The 23,908-nt window shown below is 39.0% G+C and overlaps 1 protein-coding gene across 4 annotated transcripts in view; it reads right to left on the bottom strand.

The window, feature by feature from the left end:
* Positions 1 to 2,475: 2,475 nt before the first annotated feature.
* The window catches only part of NOL4 (nucleolar protein 4), a 173,092-nt gene continuing 151,659 nt past the window's right edge, over positions 2,476 to 23,908 (bottom strand). For all 4 annotated transcript variants that reach the window (XM_017830656.1, XM_017830633.1, XM_017830650.1 and 1 more), the window contains 3 exons: positions 13,979 to 14,159; positions 10,102 to 10,182; positions 2,476 to 4,419 (listed from right to left, as the gene is read on the bottom strand). In XM_017830656.1, coding sequence (XP_017686145.1) covers positions 4,226 to 4,419; positions 10,102 to 10,182; positions 13,979 to 14,159 — 456 coding nt within the window. In that variant the 3' untranslated portion in view covers positions 2,476 to 4,225. The remainder of the gene's footprint in view (positions 4,420 to 10,101; positions 10,183 to 13,978; positions 14,160 to 23,908) is intronic.

Genomic DNA, 23,908 nt, shown 5'->3' with positions numbered 1-23,908 from the left:
ATCCAGTAACCACCTGTATGTCATTGCTTGGTTTCTGCCATTGTTTCACAACTCTTTTTCACGTGCTGGTAAGTATTTTTCAGTAGTGGTTGGAGTTGGGACTAGCTCCTAACTCCAGGACCTACCAAGATCAGCTTTTCTTTATATAGAAAAACATATGTCTTCCTTGTGAATGCCTCACAAGCCCTTCAAAGCCAAATTCAGAGGAGTTTCAACAAATTTATAGCAAGTCTTTTAACACAGTGCTAGGAACTTGAGAGATATTAAATTGTTCCTTATTTCAATGGAGTTTTACCAACAAAACTTACCTCCACCTAAACTGTACTCATCCGGGACTCAGGTCATTACAGCAAGAATATTCAGTCACTTCAGTATAACTCTGTTTTCCAATTATTTTTATAACCACAGTCATGTATGTATTCATCTGCTTTCTATCTTTCAGGAAATTTCTTCTCCATGCAGGATGGGCAGCTTTAGAATATGTCAAAACTTGCTTACTTACTTACTTGATTACCTATATATAGTCTTTCTGCGGCTTTTGATACTCATCATGGCTGGTACGGCGGTGTTCTCCTTCGATGACAGGCAGCAAGGTGCCAATCTGGATAAAAAATTTTGGCTCCAGATCTCTTTTCATGTTTTCTGACTCCAGTTTCCCAGCTGGCATCAAAAGCAGTAAAAAAATCTGGTTAGTTGATAAGCTGGTCAGATCATCCACTCTCACAACCCAAAGTTGCATCAAAAGAAACTATCCACAGTGGCCTGCCCTACCAATGAAAACTACCCTGGAAATCAGGGAGAGAATGCTTTTCTGAAGGCAGCCTTAAGCCTGCGTACTCAGGGGACATGCCCGTGCTGGAAGGAACTGGCCTTGTCCTAACAGCAATGTTTAGGCTGAGGTGATCAGGCGTTGATTACAGAAGATGTGGATAAGAGAAAGAAATAACTCTGAGGTTATTGCTGGGTATCTGACTAAATACATAGTTGGAGCAAGATCTTCTCCCCTTGTGCCTTTACTGCCTTAGAAAGTTCAAAGCAGATAGATTAGGTGGCTCTGAGACCTGGGTTCAGGAGACGAATCTAATTGCGATGCTCTAGATTTGCACACCCAAACTGGACAGAGATTTACAGTCTCTTCTTCATAGGATAGGCCTGAAATTCAGTACCCTCTTAGAAGAAGAGGAAGTTAAAACTATAGTTGAATCTCTATGATCGTTCCAAAGAAGAGATGAATAAACCCAGCACTTAGAGAGGGAAACAGCTGTAGAGTAAGAACTCCATCAGTCTGCTGGAATTTGGCACAGCTAAACCACTTGAGGATACTGTTACTGTTGAGTATCTGTATGAGACTTTTGAGGAGGACATCAATTGCTCCTATAATTGAAGAAGGCCCTTAATATTTCAGAGAAGGCATGAAGAAGAGGATACGTGCAGAAGACATACTGTAGAACACACACTCGGAGAACTATCAAAGTAGGCTGGGAAGGGAGCAGGAGAAAAGGAGAGACTAGCCATAGACCTCAAAGGTTTTATGGTGACCCCCAATTTCCTACTTCTTCCTCAAGAGAATGAGTAATTGAGGGAGAAGAAAGAACAGCCAGAAGGTAGAACACTGAAGCAAATTTCTTGCTTCATCGTCTAGCTTATTGGCTTTATCTGGATTTAGCAAGACAGCTTGAAAACCAGTGAGGCTTTCCTGGCTGGCAAACAGCCTCTTGGACAAACTGCTGATTGCTACTTAGTTGGCAGTTCGAGGCACAATGCCCTGCACAACTGGACTAAGGAAACTTCAAAACCTAGGCATAGTTGTCAGTCTTCTCTGTGGAAGATCTATGCCAGAACTTTTCTTTGGATGAGGCCAAGACAGTGACCTGGCACAAGGTACCTGCTTCATCCCCTCCTGGCATGCAAGGGACAGAAGAAGGTGTAGATATTTGAAAGTGGAAGAGAGGAAAAAGGCACATGGCTTTCAACAGGCTTTTGAATGCCTGGTGAGAGAAAAGCTGAGGCAACCTCACATCTCTGGTAGTGACAAGCTGTAAGCTTTCACGAGCATGGTGAGGTGATGTTAGGAACAAACACACCTCCCAAGTGATGAGTAGCAACTAGTAAGAATTTGCAGCGATATTCTCATATCCAAGAATAGGTGCCTCTAAAAAGACATCCAATAGATTTTTAAGAATAAAAGTGGAGTGACAAAATAGTGTTCCCTCCAGTCAACTTTAAATTATAAAATGTTTTTGAGTCGTTCTCCTTATCTATAGACCACCCACTTCTGCTCTTATTGAGGAAATTCTTCATCAATACAAAGCTCCAGCTAGATCAGCTTACTGGATTTACTCAATAGTTTTGAGAAATGATGTTTGAGCATCTGCATAAATTGGACAGAAGGCCCTTTTCCCTGTTTAAAGACAATAATAGTTATATCTTCAAATACTATTCAATGTAAATGTTACAATGTTTCACAATCATGTATTTAAACACAGAAATCTGTTTATTTACCCAAACAAAACAGAGGAAATGATTCCAGCCCTCAGGTTTTGAATTCTCATTTAAATATGTGAACATCAGTCCACAACTTAGAGATGGTTGTGTATCTATGTACCTCCAAAATACTCATATTTCATAGGCTTTTTCACATTAATATTCACCAACAGTATCACAAAAGTTCTTTTTCTTTTACATAACTGTAAGCAACAGTAATTCTAGAAACACTAGAGAAAAAAAAGCATAGCAATGTCCACAGTTACAAGAAAAAGTGCACATTACTTGGTCACAATCACAGTCATTACTTGGAAAACTATATGTAACAAGTAGATATAAAATATCACTGATGCCTTAAACTCATTGTCAAAAACGGAATTACATAAAATTTTGTACATGAAATAAGGCAAATTTAGGAATGCACAAGAAACTTGTTATTCAACAAAAGCTAAACAATAGAACAGATAGTACAGTAAGCATAAACTAAAGTACTTTTTTCTATATACTTAAAAAGAAGCCTGCCTTAGTGCACAAAGAAAACACCATTAATGTGTAATCAATATTATAAAATAAGAAATAGAGGGGTTGGGAAGAGTGGGGAAGGGGAGAGAATAGTTTTATTATAGTTGCAGCTGCATCCATTTACAGTTTTGTACAGGTTTTAGCTAGGCCTGGGAATTATACAAATTATACCAGAAGTGTCAATGACCTTCCTTGGTAAGAATTTTGTTTAAATTAAGGAAAAAAAATAAATACACACAAGAGTGCAAATTTTCAGATTGTCACTTGCAACCTCTTAACATTCATCATCTACATCCAATCACAACTAGAGGGACTTGTATAAGACAGCAGCAGTGATCATGGAGTTAGATGAGTTCACCGTAAGAAATCAATTTATCTTTTTTTTTGTCAACGATATGTCTTTTTTAAAAAATGCTCAACTCTTTATTAATTGCTAATAAAGCTGCAATATATTACAGAATGGAGTTGAGAATGGCATGAATGCAGGAAATGCATGCTTTTTTTGGAAGGTATTCCATAGATGACAATTTACAGTACACAGGGGAGGAATTATCCAGCATCAAGAGTTACTCGTTGTAGAAAGAATATGAAGTTGGGGAGAAGGGCACAGCCGGGGCTTCAAGAGAGGAAGGGGGGACTTAAAATAGCTCCTCAAAACATTTTCAGGACCAGTGAAAAAGTTTACCAAAGTAAAAATGAAAAATCTTGAATGAAAACAAAAATCATTTGTCTTGTTTTTTTATAAAAATTACATTTTTTTAAAATACAAGATCCTTTTAATTGCAATTGTGCCCTGTAGCAACAGGACATTTGGCAATGTTTTGCCATATACTGCAGCTTTAAGTCCAATGAGTCAGTATCACATTCCACTAATATTGCACTTGGATCTTGAACCACTTTTTTGAAAAACCATCACAGCATCTTCTGTTTCCTCCACTTGTTAGAATGAGTTAATTCTAGCCACTTTTTCGATATTTATGCTGACACACTAAAACAAAAGCAATAGGCTGGACACAGTAAAGTACCTCGGAAATACCAGAGGTCGAAGTTCACTTGAAGCACCTTAACACATCACTTTATGGATCAAGAACAGTGTGGCAATATGGTAATTAACTCTCCTAAAAGACTGTGCAGTAACTGAAGTGTGTGCTCTGGGAAATCAAAATGTCATTAGTGGAAATTCTGAGATAAGACCAGGCCGGTGTGAAGGTCACATGACTCAGTTCTGCTGCAAAATAAGGTTTTCCAGTTCATCTGCAGAGCGCAATAAAAATGCGGCTGATTCTCGATACCCTGCCACAAGCTGCCTCACTGCGTTTATTTCAGTTGGACTCAGCTGGGGTCTAGAGCTTGAACTACTGGAGGATCCAGAGCTGGTTGCTAATTGCCTCTTCATACTGAGATCTGTTGGACCTGCAGATAGCAAAGGAAAAGAAAAGAAGCTTCAGATCTGCTGTCAGAGGCATTTCACAGATTTGTAGCTACAGATGCAGAGTAGTAAAATCTGCTCTCAGCTGAGTGTCAGTGAGAAGTAGGAGAAATAAGCAATAACTGTTCTGTTACCAGTTGCCTTGACAAGAACCACAGAGATTTATATTTATGTATCACAGACCCCACTTATGGAACATGAGGAGTAAGTCTTGCTGCAGCAGAAAACTACCCTCCGGGAGGGTATCCTAACAGAGTAAGCTACTTGCACCCCAGCACTGTCCTGGGATCTGATGCTGGTGAGCAAGCAGAAGGTTCGTCTCCTGTGCCTCCCCCAGCTCCAACTGCCATTGTAGACTTCATAGCAATTTGTACACTTGCAGTTTTTATCACAGAAAATCAAACTTATGTTTTCTAGATAGTTATTTTATGCTTCAATCAGCATGCGACCAGATTGTGAATCCCTCGCAGACGTAGATAAATGGTCATTCACATGACTAGCCTGACGCCGTCTGATCACTTACATAAATAGCTGCTCACGAATGAGATTAGGCTGGTGACAATCTGGCTGCTACAGTGAGGAGTACACTCATCTGTGAGGGCTGCATACAGCTGGCAATATATTGCAAGGATCTTGTAAGGCCGGAACACTGACAAGAGAGTCTGTAGCAATCACTGTGTTGCATTGGCAGCTTATAGCAATATGCTTAGCACTTTTCCTCACAGAATATTCTCAAGACCACGTATGCTGCATGCAGAAGACAAGCAGTCCTGAGAGTAGTCTGCAGGTTACTGTGATCAGTAAAAAATCTGCCATCGTGAACTTCAGCTTTGTGTGGAATTTCCTTGGCTGCTTGATCAGTTTTTAACCAGCTAAGATGCATGGTGCTTTTATGAAAGGTTTGCATTTTCCACTTTAAACATTTTTTCTTCTTGGAGCATAAACTTGGACAGGTAGAATTGGACTGAGGACTTTTTAAAGCATTCATAGAAGGATACAGATGGCAAGTATACCTATCAAGCAGTATATTATGCGCAAGTCTGGAAAATACTGCGCATTCGTTTTGACAGCGTAGCAAACCTATACATTTGGCAGGCAGAAGATCAGACTAGCCTGATCTTAGTACTCTCCTGGAAATTTGGGTCTAGCTATCCAGAGCAATGCATCTTCTTTTCCTATGAGAAAAATTACACTGTTCAATTTGATTAGGACGACATATGTCAATGCCAAGGCTTCCCAGAAAAGACTGGAATAATTTAAAAATTTAGCATATTCAACTCTAGAAATGCAGAAGACACCAATTCATATTCTGGAAGTTCTCCTAAATAATGCCACTAAATCACAAGATTCAAAACCAGACTCACAGTCTTAAGCACTAATGGAAAGAGAAGTCTGATTTCTAGAAGCTTAAGATCTAGTCATAAACCTTACTTTCTTTTATGTTCATGCAGAGGTACAGCCGAGACCACAAAGAATGTAGAGATTCTTGTCCCTAGACTCACCGAAGTTAATGAAAAATCTTCCCTTGAGTGAATGAAAGCAGAGCTGGGACTATGAAAAGAAACTACTCAAACAGAAAGGGTCCTATTAGATCTGGCTTCCTACTATACAACTAGCATGAGCAGCACTTATCCTTACAACTGTATTATCCAGTTTTACACTGGCATAAATGAACTGACTTTTAAATGACTTCCAGTGTACAAAGGATAAATAAAAGGACAATTAGCTCAGTGAATTTGTTTCAGTGTGACCGCACACTGCAGGAAAACCATCACAGTGTGAAGAGGCTCAGAGGATATTTCTAAGTAAAATCCTAACCCAGCACAGAAAAGAATGGTATACAAATCACAAAGGCAGTTGGACTGAATGGTTGTAAGAAGCCATTAAAGACTTCTATATTTATTGAGGAGGTAGTGAAAAAGCTACCACTGACATATTGAGGGCATTGTGCTCCATATGAACCTACTTTAACTTTTATGTTCTTTCCTTGACTCTCATTCATGTAACAGCCAAAAACACACACACACAATAACTGGCAGAACAGAGTTTCTGCAGCAGAGCGTATCTTTTTATGAGATGTACCTGAAGGGCTTTTCTCATTGGTAATCAGATTTTAAGTAAAGAGATAGGATATTGGTTTATTTCACTCGTAGGTAGAAAATTCATGGAAATGTTCTCGGTTACATCTCTCAGGTTTTCCTTACAAAGCTGGTAACTCAAAACACTGCTCTGAAAGGAAAACTAGAAGAAGACCAGATGTACAGCATGCACAAAACAGTCGAAGTCCTCACCAGTCTATAGGATCCCAAACTGAAGCTCTGGCCCTATATTCCTAGATGTCTGGATTAACTATTATGAGGAAAATGTTTTTAACTCTTCATAATGTTTATCTTTGCATCCCTGAAGGTACTAGAAATACCTGGACAGCAGTGTGTATACACAAGAGACAGTCAAGACCCAAAACCATTGGTCTGGGAGATTTCTGTTGTATCAGAGCTCTTGTATACAAAGGAAATATGATATCTCAGATTTTAATTTACCTCAGCTACTTCAAACTACTTGCTGGTTTGTTTTGGGATTTTTTTTATTTCTATATACTAGGAAAATAGGATTATACTTCATTCCCCAACTCCTGCTTTGCACTTAACATGTCTCAGTGCTGTCCTCCTTCCCCTCAAAGAAAAGCCCCCTGAGAAGAAAAGCAAATAAATTCACCCAGAGAGAAAAGTCTCCATGGCTATGGTTTTGGGACACTGACTACACCCATGCTTTTTCAGGAAGGGAAGCTACATGTGCTGGCAGAGAGCTGAACAGAAAGAGACCAAGCCATGCCTGATGTAGGGATAAGGATTTTAGTTCTTTTAATTGCGTTACATGACCCCTTCATCTCACCTTTAAATCTTGCCTATGAGATCCCAAGCTTTATATCTGGGTGAATATCTCACTCAGAGATTAGTCCCAGGATGTATTATATTGGTCTCAGCTTTTAACAGCTATGAGAGACACTCACTGGCAGTAATAGAGATTCTCAAAGATTGTCCAGGCTGCTAAATACTAAGATGCTATAACTTATTTGTAGCTTCATCAGTCACTTAGAAAATAAGAAATAAGTGCACCTTATTTTTAATAGTGTAGATTTTTTTCTGTGTATTTTTATGCAAATCAACCACTGAAACACAGAAATCTAAACCTTATTCACATCTATCACATCTCTTTAACCAGACTAATAAATCACAGCTATTCTAGAAGGCTTAAAATAGCTAGTTAAGGTAGACACTTCATGTACATCTATCTCTAGAAGCCATCACTACAGATGATTAAATCTGGGAAAAGTTGAACAGTTTCACTTCTTCTTTTAATTCACTTCATTTCTTTTAATAACTATCTTTACTATTTCCTCGATGTACTTAACATTATTTATTAAGCTGCCAGTCCTCACAGGAACAAGGAAGTGTGTACTTATACAGAGGGTAATATGAATATTTTTGTAGCGAATTTTGCAGTGTCAGATTCCTCCAAGGTGTTATTGCACATTTTAGCATGCTGCTTCCTATTCTGGAGCACTTCACAGCAATTAAAAATCTTCATTGCCAACATTATCAGGTTCCACAATGTCTGTATGTGCAAGCAAAGATTAATCATATATCACAGAGATTAAGACAGGAAACTTCATTTTCTTTCTTTGTTACTCTTCGTGCATACTATTATAATGCAAAGTTGTCAGCTCCCATGTTTTTATAGCAACACAACATTCTCCCAAGCAGTGGGCTAAACAAATTGCTGAGATAGATCCTTTCTTTTATACTCTTTCAGAAGACTAAAGTATTGTTGCTCTGCCTCTTGTTCAGGCCACCCTATTGACACTTTAACATGGGAATATTTTTTATTTACTACCTCTGTTGAGTTACAAGGACCTAATTTCCCCTGTGAGGTGAAATTGTTCTTGTTGGAGCCACATCAAGATGAATATAAAACTCTAAAAACCCACTTCGTGTGCTAGACAAACATTTATCAAATTAGCTGCTAAGAATGTCTGCCATTAAATACACTGTGGAACAAATGGCTTTTCTGTAAATTGCAAGATTTTAATGGGACTAGTTATTGCCTCATGCACTACTCATTACCAACGTGATTTATATCAAATTCCAAAATATGGGTCAGATGTAGATGTGCTGATACTGATTGCTTAGACACTATCAACTGTCTCAGCAAAATTCCCTTAAGAATTGTATGTTGTCACTGAGTAGCTACCAATCTCGTAATTAACAACTACTGAAAGAATAATAAATGCGTCAGTGACTCTCAAAATGCTTGTCACTATTGTAGATAATAATGTAGAATAAAAAAATAATTTTAAAAAGCTTTATGTGCTTAAGTATCTGTGCTTCTACATTTTCATTAATAGTTAAGCAACCTTTTTCATCAGTGAAGATGCAAAAAGCAGTGACACTTATTTATAGAAAAAATACATTTGCCCATGCTTTGAAATCTTTTGCATGTATCTTTTCCATGGCGCCTATTCTCCTCTCCCCATTTTTCCCCATGAGTGGCTTTAGAAGGGAGTATATACTACATTATCATATACTCCAAGAAAACTAAATTAAAAACTATCAAAGTATGCTATCTTTTTCTCAATATCAGATGTATTTATTATAGCACAAATGTTTAATTGTGATATTATGCATCTGTCAATGCTTCTTTTCCTCCTGCCTTCAAACAGAGCAGATGTTTCTAAAAGTATTGTTTCAAGTGCCAGGAGAGATCAAGAAAAGAGGGATTAATGAATTGGACCTTTTAAGCTTCTTTCTCCCTTCTATACATTTCCCTCTGGAAAACACACCTTCAGCTAGTTTTGCCTGAGGAAAGAGATATGAAAACACAGAAATGCCTACAGCGACTGAACATCATTCATTTTCAATGATCTGCAAAAATACTGGTCTGTGATTAAATGATTATGTGAGATCCTTTCTATCCACCACAGAGGTTTAAGTATGTGCCACATACCTGTGTTACCTTAACAATTGTCTCCTCAGCTTTGCGCAGAGGCAGAAAAGTAGGATACTGCCCAATGTATCCACAGACATTCCATTCCCATTCCTATATATAGTGGAAACAGACTAATACTTGCATGTGCCATGCATCTAATAATTTGAAGAGGATGAGGAAGGAGAAAGAGGAATCCGGGGAAGATTTTAATTCAGAATTCATCCAGCATTTCCCAGCAAGAAATTCTCACCTTTGCCAAAACATAGGTCAAACCATTTAACTTCTTCCAACCCCATGTTTTGTCTTTTTTTAAAATGAGGTTAAACACGCTGTCCCAGGTTCCTAACTCTATTACTCTTGTTCTGTGTTTCTTCATGCTCTCGGTTCCAGCTGCGTCAGGGACAAGCTACGTTGCCCTGATGTCATCTGAGAACACAGAAGACTGTGCAAGAGTAGAGGTATAAAGAAGAGGTGGAGAGAGAAACCACAGCAAAAATCTCATTCAACCTGGCTAGCCAGCCTGTGGGTTTAGCAAGGATGGGTGGGAGTCCAGCAGCTACTGGCTGGACCACTGGGCCACTGGTCATGGTCTGCAGGCCTGCCAGTGAGAGAGGAGGCCGAGGATTTGGCTCAGGATTTGCTTGTGGTGTGAACATACTTGGATTCGCCAGAGGACTCACCTGAGCTGGAAGGGGACTGGACGTTTGTGGTGCCAGGGATGCAGTGCTGAGTTGCGGCCGTGGTGGAGGTAGGCTGCAGATCTGTATGGAGAAATGGAGACACAACAGCTGCTTTGTCTTACCATGACACAAGAGCATGTCCTGCAAGGCCAGTCTGACATTGAGTCTGAAACACCCTCCTTTTACGCACACAAAGGGAAATGACTGATATTTCTACCTAGAAAACCAGACAATGATGCAAAAGAAACAGCCTCAAATCACCTTCAGGAAACCCAGCAATGGCAGCAGAAACACTTTCCACACCTCTTAAAGAAAATGTACTTCAGGAATTGAAGTGGCTGTGAAGAACATTACTCCAAAAAGCCCAACATGACTTTGGAGAGTACTGACAGCTGACAGTCATCAGGAGAGGGCAGACAGAGACCCCCTGAGCAGAAATACATGGGGAGACAAGCTGACCCCCCCCCTCCATCAGGAGAGGCTCAGGCAGCATGTAGGGACTTTAGCAGCTCCTGGCAGCAGCAAGAGATTTTGCTCCCAGACAGTGTCTCCTGTCCTCACCCTCCTGCCCTCAAGCTGGGCGTTCTTCCAAGCTCAGTCCAGGTGTGATGGAGGGGGGCCAGCCTTTGTGGCTGGCTAGGATCTGGCAAGCAAATTTTGTGTACATCCACTGAACTATTCCACCTTGGAGGTTCTCCATTCAGTTCTGTAGCAGGAACTGCATTAGCCTTAAAGAGAGCTGTGGAAATCCACCCTTCTCAAAGAGCAGCTCTTCTTTAACATCTACAGGCTGACGGATTTTGTCAACCCACAGACTGCTTGCTGAAGTTTCCAGCTGAGCTGGATTGGCCTAAAAAGTTTAAAGGAGGGGGGAAAGACGCCTTGGTGCTATAAGCCCAAAGCTTTTCCTTCTGTGTTTTTTCCTAGCCCATAATAAAGGCGGGGTCACTGTACAAGCTGTTGCATTCTGTTTGCTCATATTGAGCAGTTGCATGAAAGCTTGCCCCATACAGTTGTGTAAGTAGCTAATTATGGCTCTGTAATCAGCCATGTGGAAGGACAGACCTCCCCATGCGGAGGGAAGCACTGCAACAGCAGGCACAGAAAGGTCCCTGAGCCAGAGCCACCAAACAGTTGGGTGAACAGATAGCTAAGTCTGTAAGATCAGGGTAGCGATGAACTTTATAGAGAGGAAATAACCAAATAATATGAGTCACAGAATACAAAATACATGCATCAGTTGGACTACTAGATTAAGAGCTAATTGGACACACTTATTATAGTACTGTGGGGGAGGGTCCAGAAATAGGTATTCAAGCAGTGAGTTTTAGATAGCTATTGCAACTTTTTTTCTGTTTTAGCAGATACACAAAACCAGACCATATTTGTTTATACACACTTTCTGACTGTGGTGTGTATTTATTTTTACACTAGAAGAACATCTGTAAGTGTGACAAGAACATTTGATAGGTTACTATATTGGAAAGGGAATGTGTTCTTAAGTTACTTCTTAGGTATTGAAAACAATTTGCAATCAAATATCCTGTTCTTCAGAGAAGTAAATCATTAACTATCGTAACGGCCTTGCATATTTGGAAGAAGAGTCCTTGAAACAGCGTAAAGAGGAGACTGTGAGGTCTGTCAGGTGGGCAATGGTTATCCCTCTCAATTGCAACTCCATCCACTCCTCTTAGCTAGAAATGGACATATTAGAGAGGATTGACAGGTCCCAAAGAACTGACCTCCAAGTCTTCCCATTTCTCCTGTAGGGAAACCAGCTACCAAAGCCAGAGCAATTTACCCTCAATAGCTAAGAGATAATTAGGTTGGTTACTGATTGGTTTTGTGCCAATGAAACTAAGACATTGATGAAGTTGCCTTTCCACAACTTTCCTAATGATCTTTCTGAAATGGCAAGTGGGTCACAAATCAGCAACCTCATTAAACTGTTACCATCAACAACTGATTTGAAGTCCTGGCACACAGACTTTGGGTTCGTGGCGCTTACGTACTTTGGATCCTGTAGGATCCCTATAGAGAAGACAGACACCTTTGCACAACCTTCCAACTATGCACAGCCATATAGAAGAACTCACTGGTCATCCAGAGTAAGAGGACACGCAGACAAAATTTTCCAGTACAAGTAGGGAAAGGCAAGGAAAAAGAAAAGTTTGAGCATATCTGTATGCAAACCTATCTGGAGCTTTAATTGTGAAAAAATACTGGAGTTGTCTATGTTAAAAGTACAAAGAAAAAGTTGCAACGCTAATTTATAGTGTTTAATTTGTACATCATTTTTTAAAACTGTATGCTGAGATTGCCTAAATCCCACAATTCACTGAAAAATGAGAGTTATGAAAATGTATCCTATTACAAGATGTTTGAAGGGAAAAACAAGTACACAAACACAGTTGCATTTCCTCACAGTTTAAGATTATATAAACCAGGACAATATTGATGGCTTTTGCTGACAAATAACACATGTGGAGTTTAATCCTACTCTTAGTTGGGTAAAGGGCAAATGCCAACTGTTTTCAGTGAGAACTGGCTCGGATCCTCTCTGGTCAAAATGTAAAAGACAATTTTAAAGTTCTTGTGCGTTTTTGCAAAACAACAGATTTCCATAGCCTGTCTTACTTTTAGAAAAATATTTGATCAGAGACCATATTCGGTACCTCAGATGTGCTTTTTATGCATATGGAAACACTTGTAATCATAATTCAGTCTCTTTAAGTCAAAGACTTTTGACAATTAAAACATTTTTTTTTAAAAGCTGTTGCAAACTTGAAGCAAATCATTCACAGATCTTTGAGAATTTTGGGGGCGGGGGGTGAGAAAGCAGACATGACTGAAGGTCCCCAGGACACCGCATACCAATATCTCCTTGCAGGTGGCAGCTCTGACAGCGTTTTGAAAATTGCTGAGCATGCTGAATATAGAGGCTGTAGCTGAACAATTACCATCTTGCCTAAGTCAGCCCATTTACTACCTGGAAAGGCACTCCTGTCAGTCAGAGAGGGATCAGCCAGTGCAAAAATCCAGGGATTTCTCCATCCTCTGAGATATTTTTTTAAATACAGTTCTTGGAAGCAAAAGACCATCAGGTTTCCAGAGTAATCACTTTTCTCTGACAGAGAGACAACACCCTTCTTATCAGAAGGGTATTGCTTTCAATTTGTATGAAATCAATATGAAGGACTATTTCAAACAAAAACTACAAATTGCTTAAATTTGTTTGTTACAAAAGTATGTCAATGTAAGAAGAAAGGAATGTTGTCTAAATAAATGACACCAGTGTTTTTTTCAGGGGGCATACAACCTCATGGTGACACATATTTACCTGCATCATCTTTAGTTTAGAGTATAAATGGATATGCTGATTTCTCATTTAACACTTGGTATGCCAGATCCTTATCTGCAGTAAACTAAAGTAGCTGGTGAGACCACACGAGAAATCTACATCAATTCTTTTATGTTACACAATATAGAGTTCACCGTTTTCAAACTTGAGCCAAAAAGAAACTACTGGCCTCATTTTGTGATCAGCATAGGCAAGGACAATAATGACAGTGTAAGTTCTCATAAAGTCACACAGATCAACTGAAGGTCTAACCTGGCATTTTTTTTACTCAGCCATGTTGGAGACTTATGGTTCAGTCTTGCCCTATTGTGCATTATTCCCCTGAAACTGAAAGGAGATTAGCATGCAGTGAGCAAGTATTTTGCTCAGCAGTAGCTGTTTGCAGGATTCTGTTCCTGCTCATTATGTTATAATAGCCTATGGATATTGAACCCCTTGGACTAGCTTTTTGTACAGCAGGGGGAAACATACACATGAGCACATATACACACAGGCACATTTTGTACGGAAACTCACCACTGCTAGAAGCATCACTGAGATTTAGCAGCCCTCCTCCGAGTCCTCTGTAACTATGGTAACTGTAGGTCCCGTTGCCGTTGATGTACAACACCTCCTGTGTGCTGGAAACAGCTGATGTTGAGTAAGTGACCTGGGCTGGCTCCTGTTTGTACTGCTTGTCAGCTGGAGCAGCCTCGTCCTACAAAAAAACAAGGAAAGATTTTGAATTATTGTTACATTTTTACCTCGCATGAGAGAGTCTTTTCCATTGTTAAGACTCTACATCTATTGCTTTCAGAAAAGTATAATATATGGTAAACAACCACAGATATGTTTCTGATTGACCAAATATCAGCTGAAAAGAAACAATGGAAATAAGCAGGAACGGAGGTTTCCTAAAAACCTGATAATATTCATTTATTTGTGCTCCACAAGCCAACCATACTGTTTCTCAATGGAGAAGATGTACCCTCTCACTGAAGAGCTCACAGCCTTCTGCAAAAGCCAACTCTGTCCAGAAACAGTGGGAAAGGATAGGAAAAAGCCATTCCTTCCTGAGTACCAGAGTGACTCTTCCAAGTCAGAGAATCATATATTTCTCAATAAGATAAGCTAATACAGAATGCACCAACTACTTATTTTGATGTATCGATCTCAGAAATGACAGAAGGAACAGAGGAATGGAATAAAACAGCATTTCGTATGTTTGGGGAATGCTGAGTGAGTGTCCTTCCACACAAAGGCCAAAAGGTAGGGATGCTTCTATCTGTTATCTGTGTATGAGCCGTGGATGTTTGCACACCGTGAGTTTTCCTCAATGCTCCCTTAGAGCATTTGCCTCTTAGATGATAACAAAATATTTAACAGAATAGCACAACAACCCTTAAATTTTCCCCTAAAGGAGATGATGTTTCAGGTGAGAGTGTATTTTTCCCCATCTGCACGTACTGTAGCTACTGCTTAGAGCACCTTACCTCCACTCATTATCACAGAATGCCCCTGTGGCAACTTTAGTAATGACACGTGAAAAAAAAAAAAAAAAGAAGAAAAGCATTAAGAGAAGATTTAATGCATTTTAGTAGTTGGAAACATAGAAAACCATCAGTGTGTGACTGCTCATCCCACTACAGGGACCTGAGTGCCAGATTTTCTATTTAGTCTGCAAATGTATTTGAACATTTTCTTTGTTTCCTTTAAGTTTTAGATTTTTTTTATGAGTCTGATTTTACACTTTCATCTGATGAAAATATATTTCAGTGATTTAAATAAAATGGATCTATGGAAGATCTGTATTTAAAATATCTTTTCAGAGTAGTTAACTGAAAAAAAAAAAAAGATCTGCTAGAATTATCCTCCCTTTGTGTAAGATTTTGTCCATTTTATGCCTCTGTCTTCTGCACAACCCTTTTATGGTTGCTAAATATACCAGATATATTAAGAATGCTATAAAATATCTGAAACCTTTTCTACAGTTTTTACTTAGAGAGATCAGATAGTTCAAACAGTGTCCAGTCTTTGTGCTGAAGCAAAAAGGGTTGTGAAGGAACTTTCCTATATGTATTATAAGTTGTTGGTTCCACTCTCGAATAAAACACTACCAAGTTTTCCAAGTTGAAGACACCCCTGTCTTGCAGATATTTATTGGTGAAAGAGACTTAGGCACAACTGACAGCAGAAAGTATGCATATTATTAAGAGAAATTTTAATATTTAATAAAGAACACTGAACCATCAGACAATTAATTCCATAAACAATAAGAATGGGGCCTCTTGGGTACTAACACAGGCTAAGGCAAAGCTTTGCATTTTTAAGAGAGTTGGCCAAAGTGGTCTCCTCAGCATTTTCTTAAGTAATAATAACCTTAAACAAATGGCCAGAATTGCAACGTATTTTTGCCAGAAATTCAACTTTAATATAATTTACCTTTTATCTCCAAAGGTCATTGCTGCCTCTTATGAGAGAAAATGTATTATTTTCTCTGAGAATATTCATAAGATATACAGCAAAGCTCTATCTTGGCAACATAGCTTAACTCATGGTCCAAAACTTTAGCACTCTCAAGACTCAGATGTTCTGTATCCTTATGTCTGAAACTAGATGATACTTCCTGCCATAGGCTCACTCAGGGCCTCATTTTATTTTTCAGATCAATCAGGGATCTTCTTCAAATTTATCAAGACCTAAACTGCGTTCAAGGGGTGCAGTGCAAACAGGAATAACTCCTACAGCTGAGCAGAGTATCTCAGGGCCTGTCTCCTTATCCTCACAGGAGGACATCCTCATCCACGAATCTGCTGTCCCTGAATTTCTGTGCCCTCCAAAGCCCCTCTAGTCAGTGCACTGAAGCCCTAAATGTGAGTTCCTTGCAGAGTGGATGCACTGAGCTTCCAACAAACCAAAGAATGCAAAGCCTGGCTGGAGGACACAGCAAGGGCGCTTGGTGCACCTTGGTGCACACCAGCCCACGTGCCAGAGCACATGGCCAAGAAGTGGGAGACAAGAGCGCTGGCTCCTTGTTGCAGTACATGGTGAAGAGGCGGAAAAATTGGGATGCAAGGTCTCTGCTGGCTGTGGTGAGGAGGGGACCTGAACTCAGAGCTGCCATCTCCTAGCAACCAGGCTCAAAGCAAAACTGAGGTGGGAGTCATTGCTGAAGCTGTGCCACTGTGTAGAAAGAAGTGCACAATTCATAGGGATGCAGAGATAGCAAACAAAATGGGAGAATGACTCAGTTCCGTTTCAGAAGTGCTGCCCTGGGAGGCTTCCAGCCCTGCTCCCTTCCAGCTACTCCCTAACACAAATTTCACAAGCTGCTCTAAAGCCAGGATTCCAAGGTTGGAGCTGTGCGGCTGAAGGGGGATCTTTGTAGAGAAGGAATTGCAGCCCTGTGCAACACCACAGTGGGCCATAGGCTGGGGCTTGAGATGGAGTCCAGGCATGGTGGTGGGGAAGGCATTTCTCAGGGAGGTGAAAGGGATCAAAGACGATGCCGAGCCCCGGACTCCTGGTTCTACGTATGAACTCTAATCTGTCCACCTCTATAAAAAAGGCATCTTCTAAATATTACATATATTTTTAAAGAGTATACTGGTACCAAATTATTCATCACTGTCCCTAAGTGATGAATAAGTTGCCATACATTTCAGACATTAAATCTGATCCTTAACTGTTTACTTCAGTACTTCAGGATAACCAAATGCAGAAGCAGGGCAGAATTTTTGGCAATTTTTCTGAGTAGGCTCAGGTGTCAGCCCTACTGGTAAGATTATGAACCATTAGCACAGTCCTAGGCATTTAGGTGTTGCCTTTCATATATTCCTCTGGGACTTAAGCATTTTTTGGAAATGTTTTGTACTTCAAAAGACAAAATTGTGTCATTTTTCCTTGCAGCCATACCAAGGATAAAGAAGCCAGGTCCTTCTTCCTTGGGGAGAGAGAATATGAATATCATGCTCACTTTTGTATGCCGGAGATTTATTCTTCACAGAATCATTCTCTTCTTTCTTCTCATCTGAATTGCCTTTGATTTTAAACTAATGTAGAAATTAAGTATAGTGGTGTTCCACTGAGATTGATTCCACTGAGAACTGAGATTTTTGAAATATTCTCTGTTAGTCATTCAGCACCTCTTGTTTCTCCTTATATAATTTTTACACTGGAAAAGCTTATTTATTTAAAATGTTATTTTAAAAATACTTTCATTTAATAATAACCATTAACATTTAACTAACCATTTAGTAATGTTTGACCTAACTACCTGGAACATACACTGTTGTAATTCATAACAAATTTATTAAGCCTTTGTAGTATTAACTAACAATTTTTAAACTATTTATAATTTACCTTTAATAAAAAGTATGAACAAGTTGCAGATAAAACATTTGTTCATCCAGAATTTGACACATACTATCATAATTTTGTATATGGCAATGGAAATAAGTCATCCTAACAATATCTCTCTTCTGAATTTATTTTGGAGGAGAAGCAATTTAAATCTTGAGCATATCATCTGGAAAATTATGGAAATTGCACAAATGGAAAAACACCTTTTAGGTACAAAACATGATAAAATAAAAATTTATCTGTTGTCTTGAAAAGAAGCATGAAGTTCTTACTGTGAGATATATATATATATATATATATATATATGCTTCAGCAATGACTCCCACCTCAGTTTTGCTTTGATATATACCAGAGATGCTTACGTCTCAGTTTTATGTCAAGGTCTGTACTAGGAGAACACAATTTTTTCCAAAAAAAAGCAGATAGAAACAATTTATTAGCTTTTATTTTGAATCATGGAAGCAATTTAGTAGCCACTTAAGGACAGTACATACTAAGAGAAGATTCCATGAACTGTATACTGAAGAAACCCTGCTCTGCTCTGACAGATATTCTGAGCAGCAAATGAATAGTTCACAGAGGAAACACCATCCACAGCAACACAGATGCTAGTGCAGATTGTCAGGACTGTGGTACAGAGAGCAAGGCTGGCTGGCAGTTCCCAGCCTCCTGTTCTGCCAGCAGAGACACAGCACACACATCTCTTTTCAAAAAGTCTGTTCTTCGTGGAAGCACCTTTAGCAATGTCACTGATCCTTTCTGTTCCTCATCTCCTTCACCATCACTAAAATAATAACAAAAAGCAATAGTTTGTTAAAGTAAAAAGCCCTGGAAAATCTGTGCTTCACTGAGTTTTGATCCCATATACACACAAGTGTCAGAAATTGTGTGCTCGCATTAAGAGAGAGAAGTGCTACTGCCTTGGCTTCCCTGTTAGCAACAGGCATTGCTAACATGAAAATGTAAATCCTAGAAGAGAGTGCGTATGCAGATCTACTCACATGGACAACACTAGCTGACCACAGAGCTAATAAAACTTCTGCAAAGAGAATATAAATGGTAATGTTCCCAAAATGGCAAAGACGGCAACACGCAGTTAGCTACTGCTTTCATGAAATGCAGTGTCCACCAGAGTGACAAATTAACAACTCTGAGAATGACAGCTTTTAACTGCCTCCATGTCAATATGATTTTTTTCCCATCAATTAGAAAAGAGACAAAAAGGCAAACACATTTTTGCCTCATATTTCTTGATACTTTCTTTTTTAATATGTTAAACTGAAAAATGTGGATTGTTCATTGTTCTTGTCAATAAACTTCTCTTAGAATACCACTTTGAGGTTAGGAAGACTCAAATGCAGATAAGTCTTCAAGTAAATAGCCAAGCCAGGGACCCAATATTTGCATATGGTCTTCCATTTTTTCATAGGAAAAAAATTCATTCATATGAAAAAAAGAAAACAGGCTTTAATTTTTTTTAGGCCTCAATGGCTTGTAATATGGCTTTAGAAGAAAGGAGATAATGTTTTGTATATTTTTCCCATTTGAAACCCACTAATTTAATTCTATGATTTTTGAATCAAAAGTAAAATAAATTGAAACACATGATAAAACCACATAGCACTTTTCAAAGCACACCCAATTAATCCCTACAATACTCTTGTTAGATAGGATTTTATCACTGCTTTTCAGATAGTGAGACTCTGGCAACAAAGGCAACCCTAAGCCAGCGTTACCTAATATGTAAACATAACTGGCTTCTCTTTGTGTAACTTAATTTTTAAAATAATGGGAAGAAACTCAGAATTTTTATCATAAGGCACCCTGCTGAATCCACAAAGGGGTGTGGGGTGGTCTGCTCATCTCAGCTCTTGCATGAGAAGGTGCTACCAGGGTAAGCAGCCATTATCATCTGCATGGAACAAGGTATTTAAAGGAGGATGAGACACAGTATTCCTGGCTCCCATTGCAGGGCCCAGAATGTGGCCCCTTAGACACCTGGAAACCTCTGCTGTTTCCTTGATCTGATCGCATATACCTTTTTCTCTGTCTCTTCAAACTTATTTCATACCATCTCTTCAAAATCCATGACTTCTCACACCATCTTCCTTGCTTCTCCAGTTTCATCTTCTACCCTCCCTCTCAGTTTCAGTCTTTTTGCCTAGCAAATCCTAATCTCTCCTTTCCAAACAAGTCTCTTGATTCCAGGTACCTGAGCAACTCCAGCAAGTCAAGGCTGTTTGTTTCTAGTTTGTATTTAATCAGTGTCACATCCACTGATGGTCCCATCTGAGATTTTCTCTCCCTTCTCAGGCTCCTGTCAGCGTATACCTGACAAAAGCCCCGAAATCCTGTCCTATAGGAAGCAAAGCCAGGTTCCACAGTTTGCCAGGGTAGCTTTTGTTTTCAACTCACATTATTTTTCATTAGTAATATCTGATCCTCTTTCACAGCTAGTTCTTTAATTCACCCAACCATCAATTTCCATCACATTGTCAATCTCAGCTACTCCCTGCCTGATTCAACCCCATCTCATAATGTCATTTTCCCTTCATCTCTTGTTATCTCTGCTCCTGCCAACACTTACAAGGTTCCAGTCTCAACACTTTTCTCCTCCTTTCTGCACTGACATCAGATTCCTAGTCACACCCACTGAAATTCAAATAATCTGGGAATTTAGCAACTAAAATACTTTGATTATGTGTATCCAGTGTCACATCCCTGGCATACATGACACCACTATATTGCCAGGAGCAAGCACAGAGCCTGTTTGGTTTGGGGTTTTTTTCCTTAAGAAATGGTAAATACATTTAAGGGTCTTACTACCCTTACAGGACAAAATTTCCTCATTCTTGAAAATGGCTGCAATTCTCTCTGACAGAGTTCAACAGGTGGAAGACATACATAAGTGCAAACAGTTGAAGGTCATGAAGTTATCACCAAATTGCATACCTAGTATTATAATGGGAAGTGTCAGGTAATCTTAATAAGTGATGATACTACCAACTGCTTGGATGACACACATTGTTCCAACAGAGCACTGGAACTTTTATCAGCTTTAATTACATTAAAGTAATTATCTAGTGTTTGACCCAGCTTTTAATTTTATGACCAATATCCTGGAAGCCTAGACAGTTAAACATTATTTTGGCACATCACAGTAGGCTAAATTTTTCTTTAACGCTGCAGTAAGGCTGTTGACTCACTGTGCTTATCAATGGTGGAAATGGGATTTCAGCAAATTATGGACATGAGTTTTCACTTTAGTTTTGGTTTTCATTGCACATTCTTTCTCCCCTCTGCAGTTGCTAAGGTTTGTGTTGGGATTAGGACTCACTAAACAAAGCCTGTTCAAGACTAGTGAGGCTTGAACAAAAAGAAAATAGACCTACATAATTCACTGAGTTTGAAATCCAAACAAAGCTTCACAGTAGTCCTTTGCACTAGCTGACCTTCATATTTAAAATACTGAATATTTATAGTCGTTTAAAAGACAACATCTTTTAATATTGTAGGAGATGGTCAGCATGGAGGCAATGTAAGGCTAGAGCAGGAGAAGAACTTCTATGCCCAAAAGCTGATCTAAGATACTACCTTCCCCTGAAACCCTAATTTCTCTTACAATGCAATAAAAAAGGACAGATTTTCAGTTAACTCAGCAGTTAACTTAAACAATGAGAAAAGCCAAGCATTTGCTACAGCCTCTGATGAATTTGCACATCTAAAAGATAACCTGTGTGACCTGTTTGCCATGCAGCACCATGCTTTCATACCTAAAAACTACTTTGAATGAAGTTCTACGAAATTTCCAGTACCTATATTAAGGGATTATTAACAAAAAAATGAACATCTAACTGAGATTTCAACTCACCATACCAGACCCATAGCTGAAACCTGAAAAATGAAAATGAATTGCTAGAATCTTTGTAGTCTGTTCAGGAAAATACTTAAAACATAACACAGATAAATTTTATCTGAGGGGAAGAGTTATTTTCTGATAACTTTTCAAGACTCATTTATATATATGTGTGTGTGTGCGTGTGTATACATTGCACAATATCTCTTCAAAATGATGCATCCCTTGACAGTCCCACAACCTGTTGTCCAAAATCATCAGTACAGTTAGACGTAAACAATACTTGCAAATCTGGAGAGATTCCTTTCCCTTTAAGTTTATTTGTCCTTCAATAAACAACATTGCTGTAGCAGTATGATCCAAAGAAAGAGTAAGCTACAAGTAGGCTATACAGTAGTGCAGGGGATACTCCTTTTTGGCCTCTGAAAGAGGACATAGTGAAGACTTGAATCACAAATAGAGATACTTTGACTCAGGACATCTTTTTAAGCCTTTTTTCAGACGTTTGGTTTTCAGTACTGTTTTTGGAACAGGCAACAGCCCTGCTTGATTACTTGGTTAACCTTTGTTTTCATGTTTCTTTTGTTCTCTTGCAACTTCAAAATGTTAGAGAGTACAAGAGTGACAAGAGAGTATGTTTGGTTTAGTGTGATACTCATAGCACCATCTTGATCAACACAGCATCAGTATGGGCATACACAAACATTCAGATGTTAGAGAGTCAAGGCTAGTTCTTACATCTCTACTTCCCTTTTCCGCATTTTGAATAATGTCCAGAGGATAAGGCACTAGATTTACGGATGAGGTCTATGCACAACCAGCAGAAAGACCCCTGAGATTTTATGCAGAAGTACTTAGTGTAAATTTGAGCAAGCTGACTAAAATAAAATATGAAGAAAAGTCCAAATAATGTCACAGAACTCATGTCAGATATTCTTTAGACTAGGAAGTGTTTTGATAATTCAAGAGTGGACTTAGCAATGAAATTAAGAGGGACATAATTGCTGTTCTCGGGTATGCACGCTACTTCTCCTCTTCTAAGGAGCAGCTGGGGGACTGCATGGTTGTTTTCCACCCTCTTGTTATCAGATCTAGACTATGTTCTTCTCTACCACTCTCCCTGTATTACTTTCTTCACTTTTACTTACTTAAATCAAGTATGTAAAAAAAATTAGAAAACCCGTTCTTGTGTGACATACTATTCAATCTGTTGCTCAGCTGGGCATTCCAGCTAAGCTGAACATTCATGCTTTAGCTGTGAGCCTATCATCTCATCATTACATGGAGAGTATATCAGTCTCAGCACAGAATTTTCTGGCATGAATGTGAGATTATATGCAAAAGTACTCCTACCATGCAAAGGCAACTGTATCTTGCAGGTTACTGCCAGAAGTCTAGGTATTAATGATGATTTTGCTTTGAAATCCAGTATAAAATGTTTTTTTTCATATTTTAGATAAAAAAATATAAATAGAATTTTTGGATGGTGAGGAAATATTGGTACAGTCTAATTGAGCTAAATCAGGTGTAATACATAGTCCAGTTATGCATATAAACTGCCTGTAATGCCAGTGGTAACATGGAAATTTGAAGAGTATCTATCAAAACGTTAGTTGCCAACAGTTTGAGGGTCTCCAAACTGTCCTCCTGACACAGGGTACAGAGCCAAGAAAAGAAAGCATGCTTCAATTTCAGATTAGAAGGGCAGTAGGTTCCTTTTCCTTGCAGATTATTAACACTGAAATGAACTGTCAGCATCAGTGTTGTCACCAGGCATCAAAAATGACATAAGCCAGTGTTCAACAAGAAATGAAAGCATGAGACTGACATGGGAAAAGAAAGTAAAAATAAAAAGGTGTTATTGTGTAGAAGAGAGATAAATGAACCTAAGTCTTTGGCATTTCTGATAGAATGACACACTATTTAAAGACTGGAATATAATAATACTCTTAAAAAAAGGTTGGTATTTTCACATTGCATGTTTGAGTCCTGTTTTTTCACCACTGCCACTTCACCTGCAGTACAGAAGAGGTACTTGTAAGGCTGTTGCAAGGAGAATCACGTTTTTGGACCAATACCAAAGCAGAGGGATCATTGCTTATAGTCTGTCAGCTTTAGCCGGTTCATTATCACTTCGCTCGCGAAGACTGGCCATTAATTAATCCATTGTGATAGCAGAAGAGCAACATGAGCTTTAAGAGGTCACCAATGCTGCTAGATGAGCACGGACACATGGATGAATTACTCCT

Source organism: Lepidothrix coronata, unplaced genomic scaffold (genome assembly GCF_001604755.1).
Source record: "Lepidothrix coronata isolate B3197 unplaced genomic scaffold, Lepidothrix_coronata-1.0 Scaffold6, whole genome shotgun sequence".
NCBI lineage: Eukaryota > Metazoa > Chordata > Aves > Passeriformes > Pipridae > Lepidothrix > Lepidothrix coronata.
Note: the sequence above shows the minus strand (reverse complement) of the source record. Positions and strands in the feature narration are given on the sequence as shown.